The sequence below is a fragment of the Salmo salar genome, chromosome ssa13, assembly GCF_905237065.1.
Source record: "Salmo salar chromosome ssa13, Ssal_v3.1, whole genome shotgun sequence".
In the NCBI taxonomy this organism is placed as follows: Eukaryota; Metazoa; Chordata; class Actinopteri; order Salmoniformes; family Salmonidae; genus Salmo; species Salmo salar.
The window spans coordinates 28,541,423-28,551,623 of NC_059454.1; the positions used below are offsets into that span (position 1 = coordinate 28,541,423).

General features: G+C 45.2%; 1 protein-coding gene across 6 annotated transcripts in view; it reads left to right on the top strand.

The window, feature by feature from the left end:
• LOC106566812 (rho guanine nucleotide exchange factor 10-like protein) overlaps positions 1–8,756 on the top strand; it is a 30,830-nt gene extending 22,074 nt beyond the window's left edge. For all 6 annotated transcript variants that reach the window (XM_045693103.1, XM_045693104.1, XM_014135230.2 and 3 more), the window contains 11 exons: positions 561–676; positions 800–927; positions 1,398–1,498; positions 1,672–1,793; positions 4,796–4,882; positions 5,084–5,301; positions 5,656–5,813; positions 6,097–6,239; positions 6,486–6,657; positions 6,970–7,095; positions 7,296–8,756. In XM_045693103.1, the coding sequence (XP_045549059.1) occupies positions 561–676; positions 800–927; positions 1,398–1,498; positions 1,672–1,793; positions 4,796–4,882; positions 5,084–5,301; positions 5,656–5,813; positions 6,097–6,239; positions 6,486–6,657; positions 6,970–7,095; positions 7,296–7,861 (1,937 nt within the window). In that variant the 3' untranslated portion in view covers positions 7,862–8,756. The remainder of the gene's footprint in view (positions 1–560; positions 677–799; positions 928–1,397; positions 1,499–1,671; positions 1,794–4,795; positions 4,883–5,083; positions 5,302–5,655; positions 5,814–6,096; positions 6,240–6,485; positions 6,658–6,969; positions 7,096–7,295) is intronic.
• The last annotated feature ends 1,445 nt before the right edge of the window (positions 8,757–10,201 follow it).

The window sequence follows — 10,201 nt, forward strand, 5'->3', positions numbered from 1 at the left end:
TACACTTTCACATTCAAGACAAAATACTATTGTAAGCTATGAAAAAGCAACCTTTCCCACTCTATTACCAGGCACTTGTTCCAACTCATACCAGCATGTCAGCAATCTGGGTATGAGCTCAGTGTGTCTCTACGGGTACCTGCTTGGGAAATCTCTAAAGGCTTCAGTTCCCTAATTGAGTGATAAAAGAGGCTACATGTAACCCTCTGGGAGTAGTTCAGATGTTAAACATCCCTGTATTATTTTGCGGTTCAGCCTCATTTGGAGTTAACTTACCGTTGATGACAGGTGGAAGTCTTTTGGTGGAGAAACCCAGCAGAACATTTGTTAACTGTTGAAATGCCAGAGAATGATGGTGACGGGGACAGGGACAAGGATATCCTGTCTATCTTAACCGCAAAGCGCAGGTATAGGTGTCGTCTTTTTCTCCAGCCACCTGAAAGTCTTCAACCACAACGGACCTTTGTAAATAAGACAGGACACGCCTGCTTTAAGAGGAGTAAGAATAGGATGAGATGGAGGATGGTGATGATGACAGTAAAGATGTGACTGTGTGCCAGGTAAAGTGTTCCTGGGCCCTCCCAGACTGTACCAGGAGCTGGAGGAGCTTCAACACGACCTGTCTGTGGTTGAAAACATCACCCTGCTGGTGGGGACTTTACAAGGCACCTACCAGGTTAGAGAGACACACACACACACCTACGTTTTCTTTTCAACGCTGTTTATTGGACAGACAGTATCACATTGGCAGTTTATCATGTGATACCATCCCTCTACCACCCTCTTTGTTTTTCTCCAGAACCTGAACACAACAGTAGGGCAGGACTGGTGCCTTGCACTGCAGAGGCTCATCCACATCAAAGATGAACAGATCCAGTGTGCCAACAAGTGCCGCCTGCGGCTGGCTGTGCCAGGCAAGCCTGACAAGTGAGTGCCCAGGAGGTTAACTGGGGCCCTGTGTGTGTGTGTGTGTGTGTGTGTGTGTGTGTGTGTGTGTGTGGGGGGGGTAGGTAGTTTGTAAGCAGATGGCAGGGCAGCTTGGAGTGGGTGGCAAGGCCTGGCACATTCTTAATCCTCTACTGCCAAGCTGTGGATGGAACTCTCTCAGCTCTAGTCTATTCCTGTGTGGTTTGATATTGGAATCTTTACAACTCGCCATTTAAATGCCAAAATGGTCAGTTAGCGCTTACACGTTTATTCATGTTTCTGATTGAATCTCTACTGAAGCAATTCAGGGTCCAGCATTAACAAAGATATTCACTAGACCATAGCTCTAGAAAGTAGGGACAGGGCTAGATCAGGGAGAGCTGGGGGGTAGTCTGGATGTTAGTTGTGATTGTCTGTGTGCATGCACGTGTGTTACATGATGTTAATGCATGTATTTTGTTGCTCCTCAGATCTGGACGACCGGTCAGTTTCATGGTGGTTTTCAACACTCCCAGTCCCCTCAGTAAGATCTCCTGGGTCAACCGCCTACACCTCGCCAAGATAGCCAAGAGTAAGTCGAGCTCTCCAACAATGCCATTTAACATTATAGCAAGCCTAGCTTAGCTTTGGACTCCTAACACAGAAATAATAAATGTTGCCACTTTTTGGCGTATTGGTCATCATTTGCCCACTGGGATAGGATGTTGCAGAGGTGTACAACTAAATGTATCACTGTTGATACAGGGGAAGAGAACATGCCAGGCTGGGTGTTTGCAGAGGATGATGGCAAGACTAGACATCCATTTTGGTGTCCCCTGCTAGCCTGCCGACTTCCCATCTTCTCCTCCAAAACACAAGACCAAAAGGTAAGCAGCCACAGCTGTGAGGAAGCTCAGTGAAGGTGTCTGATACAGTGCTGGATTTCCTGTCGAACGGAGAGCAGAGGCAAGAGGTAGCAGGCGTTGGCTTGATCCAACAGGGGAATCAGAACACCATCAAATAATTGCCACTCAAGGAAGTGTGACTGGGGTTTCTTTGTGTGTCACAGGCTATGATTAGCAGTTTATGCTATAGTCCCATCTCATTCATTGCCAATCTCTTCTACCTCTCCTGGCAGCTGAGCTGGACAGGGCTGACTGATGAGATTATGGGAGCTGTTTGATAAAGGAAATGGAATCCTTCCCTCACATGAGGAGAACAGCAGTCCTTGCACATCTAAGGGACCACTTCATTACCATTGCAACGACCGACACTTGATTGTATTTCAAGACTGCTGAGTTGAGTTCATCTATATTATCATCGGTATGATGATATGAAGTCTGGGTCTCATCTACGCATTTCCCCCGGCACATTTACTCAGAGGAAAAAAAATTGCACCGTAACTTAAAGCAGTATTTTGAGCTGTTACAAAAGAATCCATTATTGAGTAAAAAGCAGATATGTTGAGATGAAAGGTGTAATGATATGCCATGCTAACACACCACCTTAGTTTGCCTAGCAGGCTTAAAGAAACAAGAGGATTGAAGAGGATATTGAAATATGCATTGTTGGCACCTTGAATGTGCCAAACTTACTCATTATATTAGAATAATAGTTGTAGTTGAAAGTAAACTTTCTGTAAAATAAAAGTAAGCCTATGGGAGTGTGAGCTTGTGCATGCGTCCTGTTAAGGAGATGGGAAACTATCATTCTTCTGTCTCATTTTTTGCGCAAAGCGACATCACCCACCGCCTCCACTTAAAGACAAAAATGAATGACATAGTTTGTTTCAATCTGGAGTCATGTCATCAGTCCGATCTAGAGATAATCTGAGTTCCCCCTTTCAGAAGAGGTCTGGCCACCCCTCGGAGCCTGGTTCTTCTCTAGGTTTCTTCCTTTCTAGAGTTTTTCCTAGCCACTGTGCTTGTACATCTGCATGGCTTGCTCTTTTGGATTTTACACTGGGTATCTGTATAGCACTTTGTGACTGCTGATGTAAAAAGGGCTTTATAAATACATTTGATTGATGATTGAACACACATTGCCGATACCATATCAACATACTCAACTGCTGGTCATACTCTACCTTTAAAATAAGTGAATCTGCTTCAGTTTCCCCTTTCATAGTATCTGTGTCTAGGGATAGAGGAGAGATCAAAGGGTAAGCACCTTATTTCCGGGGACTCGGCTGAGGCCATTGACTCCTGAAGATAATCCATGAAGCGAGGAAAATGCTGGATGGTATTCCAAGTAATCTTTTCAAGTTGAAATTGAAAGACTAACGGCTGGTTTCTCTAAATTAAACCCCCCCTGGACTCTCCGGAAAGGCTCTCCCACAAATATGCCTGCATAAATTACAAGTTAACATTAAATCACAGACCAGCCTGCATCCAAAATGGCACCCTATTCCCCCTGTAGTCCACTATATAGGGAATAGGGTGCCATTTTGTATGCAACCCAGTGTTCTTTTCTGGAAGGGTATCCACACTTCCTCCACTCCTCCAAGCTCTTACATACTGTTCACCACATTCCCTTCATCTTAACTATTTGAAATTCAGATGCCTTTGTCTCTGAAAGGAGAGGTTGTGTGTGTTGGATGGCGTTTTAAAATTCAAAGGACTCCCTCCTGGCGAAAATATACATTTACACCATTTGTATGGAAATGCAGTGGCAGATGCAAGTTATCATGGGACTTCACACCACTGCAGGGTATATGGAGACGATGGACTAGACTCTGTTTGAGGACTTGCACAATGTTCCAATTTCCATCCGTATGTTGCATTATTGTGGGTCACCAAACTTGTTATATGGCTTCATTCTGTGTGTGTGTGTGTGTGTGTGTGTGTGTGTGTGTGTGTGTGTGTGTGTGTGTGTGGAAAAAAAAAAATAATAATACCCCCAAAAAAATTGGGTTTGATCCCTGTTCCTCTAATACCGTCCGCCTCATCCAATCAAACCCCATTGGAAATCGAATTAGTCTTCAGCTGCTAATATAAATGCATGTTTGGATTCAAGTATTCAACAAAACAATTACTACACAGAGTGAAATCTTACCATCCAGAACCAAATATCAGCTTCATTTGAATAAGGCTGTCATGAAAGTCTTCAGTGTCAGAAAAAATGCTTGATATTATTTTTGATTGAATAGTGTATTAGATCCATACTCGAAATACTGCCAATTACTTTCCTCTAATTCTGAACATCAAGTCTAGCAGGATGTTTCAGAAATGTTCTTATGTCATTCAAGTAAAGGTATTGAGGTAAAGGAACAGTCAGCAAAAAACATTCAATGGGTTGCTGTTATATCCCGTTCATAGAGAGAATTTACCTACAATATATTGTCTATAATACCGAATACATATACATTGAGTGTACAAAACATTAAATCCACTTCAAACAGTGTAGATGAAGGGAAGAAGACGGGTTAAAGAAGGATTTGTAAGCCTTGAGAGAATTGAGACATGGATTGTGTATGTGTGCCATTCAGAGGGTGAATGGGCAACACAAAAGATTTAAGTGCCTTTGAACGGGGTATGGTAGTAAGTGCCAGGAGCACCGGTTTGAGTGTCAAGAACTGCAACGCTGCTGGGTTTTTCACGCTCAACAGTTTCCCTTGTGTATCAAAAATGATCCACCACCCAAAGGACATCCAGCCAACTTGACAGAACTGTGGGACACACTGGAGTAAACATGGTCCAGCTTCCCTGTGGAACGCTTTCGACACCTTGTAGAGTCCATGGCCTGACGAATTCAGGCTGTTCTGAGGGTAAAAGGGGGTGCAACTCAATATTGAGAAGGAATTCCTAATGTTTTGTACACTCCATGTATCTATATAACTGAGTATAGTAGGTCTGTGGGTAAAAGTGAGCTTTTGTTGTGTTGTCTGTAGCTGGAGACAGCGCTTCACAACCCGGTCCAATGTGCCCTGCTGGCATTCTCTGCAGCCAGCACCTCTCTGCCACAGGGCTACCTTTGGGTGAGTACTACAAACCGTGGTTGGGATGAAGTGTAGCGAATGTGGTCCAATTAACTATAATGGTTCATGTGATGAGTAACCTAAGCCTAGGCTTTAACTTTTTTTTGTTGCTCAGCGGGCTGATGCGATCTAGAGTCACGCAGTAGACCTGTGTTCGATAGCTGGTCAGCCCCATTAACATCCTGTATCTGTCATGACCAGGTGGCCAGTGGAGGTGACCGCAACCACGGTCAAGTGGAAATCTTCTCTCTGAACCGCTCCACGCCGCGCATGGTCAAGTCCATCCAGATGGGGGCGCCAGTCCTGTGTCTGGACCACGTGATGGAGCCTTGTCCCACCGAAGAGGAAGAGGGGGAGGCTGCTGTCAAGAGCACAGCCAGGACTGGCAACACCATCTGTGTAGGCCTGCAGGATGGCAAGTGAGTCATCGTGTGTACTGTAGTACAAACAAACACTGCAGAATGAGTTTACACAATATGCTGACACCCATGTGTTTATTGAACATGGCTGAATTCTTTATGCTGCACCTTTTGGATTTGGTTATCCACTATTCTCCATCAAGGAACCAACAAATCAGAAAAAAGTGCCAGACTTAACATTTACCATTCAGTTCATGGTGACTCTTGTATTGTCCATAGCAATGTTAGTACAAACCGGAACATATCAGCCCAAGTTGCCACACACAACTCTATCAGTAGAATTCAAGTTGGCTCATGTCATTGTCATATACCTAGTAAAATGTCACCCTATTTCTCATGAACTCCATTTCCCAGCATTCATGTGTACGGTACCGTGGACACTTCGACCCAGTGCCTGCTGACCTTCTCCAACCCAGACAGTTGTCCAGTTCTGTGTCTGAAACACTCTGCCTCCTTCCTGTTCGCTGGGCTGGGGAATGGAAAAGTGTCTGTTTACGCTCGGAAGAGTGGAGGTGAGACCGCAAACCAACTGTATAATATTGGATCCTGCCATGTCCTTGTATAATCAAGGTATTCCCTTTCAAGACAACATTAAGATGAACATACTATAGGTCTATAGGTCTGCCTCAGTCTGCTGTTGTACCACTACACCCTCCTGGACAGTGCTCTCAGAGACTTCAATAGAACTAGAGTATATGTTTCTCTATGGTGTTCTCAATAATCTACCAGGTTAAGTCAATGTGATGGATAAATAAGTAACCGTCATTAACACTGACCATTTTCTCTTTTTTCCAGAGGGGTTGTGGGACCCTGAGTCGTGCAGGCTGGTGACTGTGGGCAGTGGCCCCATCCGCACCCTCCTAACCCTAGAGAATGTTGTGTGGGCCAGCTGTGCCAACCACGTCACCGTCATCCAGGGCTCCAGCCTCCACACACAGGTCGGCAAAACACACCCTTCTATACACCCTCGTTTACATGGGGCTGAAGGAATGAGGAAGAGAAGAGGGACAGAGTGACTATATGACCTGAAAAGGATTGGATATGTGTAATATGATACTGTAGCTAGTAAGGAAAGGACACGTGCATTGACAACCTCTCTCCTCTCTCTCTTGATCATAACACCTCTTTCTCACTCACTCACTCATTCACTCTCCCCCCTCTCTCTCTCTCTCCCCCTCTTAAAGAGTTTTGACGCGCACCCGGAGCCCGCCGTCAGTGTGAGTCACATGGTGCGGGCGGGGGGAGGGGTGTGGATGGCCTTCTCCGAGGGCTCATCCATCCGCCTGTTCCACACGGAGACACTGGAGCACCTGCAGGAGATCAACATCTCCACACGCTCCACCTTCCTCAGCCCAGGCAAGTACAGTGTAGAAGGTCACAGGTTACCGACCACTTGTTTCATTTACATGATTCAAAACCAGTCCCTAGACACTTGTGTAGGTCTAAAAGGACTGGATACAGGTATGAGCAAACTGGTATTAGCTCCACATTGCCCTATGTAAGGCTAGGTGTAATTTAAGCCCTGGTGATAATCTATTCAATTATTTCAGATATACACAAGAGGCTGGCATAGAGGCTAGGGATGGATCATAAATGTGGACGAGGGCAACAGTAACGTTGACATGAACAGGAGGAAGTGACAGAATGGTGGTTGTGTCTCTCTTCCAGGGCAGCAGGGCAACGTCCGGGTCACCAGCCTACTCATCTGCCAGGGGCTGCTGTGGGTGGGCACTGCCCAGGGCATCATCGTCACCCTGCCCGTGCCGAAACTGGAGGGTATCCCCAAAATAACAGGTCAGGCTTAGCACAGACACAACTGACGGTTTGCACATGAAAACTGGCATCAGATGGCATCCGGTTACTCCCATTGCATTGGTGTGACTGGCGGTATTATGTATTATAATTGTCTAATAAAACCAATCCATCAACCAACCAACCCACCAATCAAGTTGTGTGTTTTCTAACCGAGGCCTTGTGTGCTATTTGTCCCATAGGTAAAGGGATGACGTCTCTAAACGCTCACTGTGGCCCTGTGGATTTCCTTGTGGTCACCTCCAGCACCCTGTCCCCAGACATGCTCAAACGGGATTCTGTCTGCGAGACTGTAGACCAGGCCAATGGGGGAGCGGGAGGAGGAGAGGGTGGGGAGTGGAGGAATGAATTGTCCCAGGAGTCACTCTCGCAACCTGACTGCTCCTCCCCCCACGGAGAGCCCGCCAAGGGAATGCTGCTTCAGTATCGCCTCCGCTCAACCACCCAGCTGCCTGGCAAGCTGCTGACAGCCGAACCCGACCAGAGCCCATGTGACGCCCCACCGGAGACCCCGGAGCACAGCCCTGAGGACGGCTCTATCTACGAGCTGAGCGAGGACCCTGAGGTATGGGTGCGGGGGCAGCCCCCGGCCAGGGAGGGGCGCGGGAAGGACAAGGTGACCTCTGCTGCCGTCTTCTCCGGAGGCAGGGGGTTCCGTCGACTTGGGGAGGAGACTATAGCAGCCAATGGGGACCCAGATGAAATTACGCTCATGGTTTGGCAACTCCCACTAACAGTGAGCCCATGAGGATACAAGACTGATTGGATGAGACGAGAGCTGGCTCCTCCCACTCGCCTGATGTATTGCATGCTCTATGAAGAAGAGACTATTAAACAATATATATTCAGGATGACTAGACTATCAGGAAGGGCTATACAGTATGGTACATTCCTATACCACCTTGGTGGTTGGATTTCTGGATGGAGTCTGAGGGAGTAGTGGTGTGCTGCAAACTGTGTTTGACATGTTTCAGGCCCTCTCACACACTCCTCCCAGCAGATGCTTCTTCAGTCTGGCAGATCTAGACCAGGGGGTCTCGTCAAATGGAATTTGCGGAGGTTCACTCAACATGATTTTGCATTTTGCACGTTCTTGAAAAAAGTATAATTGACAAGTGATTGAAAAGTGACCGTTACGAATGTTAGATTTTGATTTTCTTGTTGTCACTCTAATTGACTCCTATTGCCAGTGTATCAAGTGTGTTGCTAACACAGAACATGACATTTAATGTTAGGGTGTATGGGAGCATGTTTATAAAGTACTTCTAAACTCTTTACAACCCCCCCCCCCCCTTAAAGGGTATGTTCATGTAAAGTGTTACCAGTTAACTTAATGTAAAGTAGAGATACAGTACACTGACAGGTATCCCGCTTTTGGGGGAAAAAGAGAAATCTACATATAACATTTCTCTAAAATCAACTTGATGATCAACATACTGTGTAATAACATCTTGTCCTGTCTTTCTGTGAGAAGTTTGTCTAATGTCCTGTTTTCCATTTCAATAATCCAGAAGATGTGAAGAAGGAAAAAGCACCAAGGGAAAGAATGTCTCAGCTACCTTATGCTTGACAGGTACTTATTTTGGACAGTGTGTTTACACTGTGTCACTTTGTTATTTGAATAAAGAGATCATGGTCTGATACAAGCTCTTTTGCTGATTTTTGCCAACTCAGTGAATGCCTTTGGGGAGGCAGTTGAGATACAAGCTAACAGACTGTTATTATCTTGGACACAGAGGGGGACATGGTGCTACAGGCTGTGTGTGTGTGTGTGTGTGTGTGTGTGTGTGTGTGTGTGTGTGTGTGTGTGTGTGTGTGTGTGTGTGTGTGTGTGTGTGTGTGTGTGTGTGTGTGTGTGTGTGTGTGTGTGTGTGTGTTGAAAAAAAATACATGTGAAAAGTTTTTTCCAAACAAATGTATGTATTACAAAGACATTTACAAATGTATGTCAAGCATTAAAATACATTTCAAAATGCATACAAAATACATTTGGCCAATGTTTTTATATTTCACATGTATCCTAAAATGGATTAAAAAAATACACCGAGTACAAAATATTAAGGACACCTGCTCTTTCCATGGAATAGACTGACCAGGTGAAAGCTATGATCCCTTATTGTTATTGAAGTGGATTTAACAAGTGGCATCAATCAGTGTAGATGAAGGAGAGGAGACGGGTTAATGAAGGATTTTGAAGACTTGAGACATGGCTTGTGTATGTGTGCCATTCAGAGGGTGAATGGACAACCCAAAATATTTAAGTGCCTTTGAACAGGGTATGGTAGTAGGTGCCAGGCGCACTGGTTTGTGTCAAGAACTGCAACACTGCTGGGTTTTTCATGCTCCACAGTTTCCTGTGTGTATCAAGAATGGTCCACCACCTAAATGACATCCAGCCAACATGACACAACTGTTAGAAGCATTGGAGTCAACATGAGCCAGCTAACCTGTGGAACGCTTTCGACACCTTGTAGAGTCCTGACAAATTGAGGAGGGGGGGGGGGGGTGTCCTTAATGTTTTGGACACTCAGTGTGTGTGTATATATACAGTACCCGTCAAAAGTTTGGACACACCTACTCATTCAAGGGTTTTCCTTTATTTTTTACTATTTTATACATTGTAGCATAATAGTGAAGACTTCAAAACTATGAAATAACACATATGGAATCATGTAGGAACCAAAAAAGTGTTAAACAAATTAAAATATAGTTTAGATTCTTCAAAGTAGCCACCCTTTGCCTTGATGACAGCTTTGTACACTCTTGACATTCTCTCAACCAGCTTCACCTGGAATGCTTTTCCAACAGTCTTGAAGGAGTTCCCACATATGCTGAGCACTTATTGGCTGTTTTTCCTTCACTGCGGTCCAACTCATCCCAAACTATCGCAATTGGGCTGAGGTCGGGTGATTGTGGAGGCCAGGTCATCTGATGCAGCACTCCATCACTCTCCTTCTTGGTCAAATACCCCTTACACAGCCTGGAGGTGTGTTGGGATATTGTTGAAAAACAAATGATAGCCCCACTAAGCGCAAACCAGATGGGACGGTGTATTGCTGCAAATCAAATCAAATCAAATGTATTTATA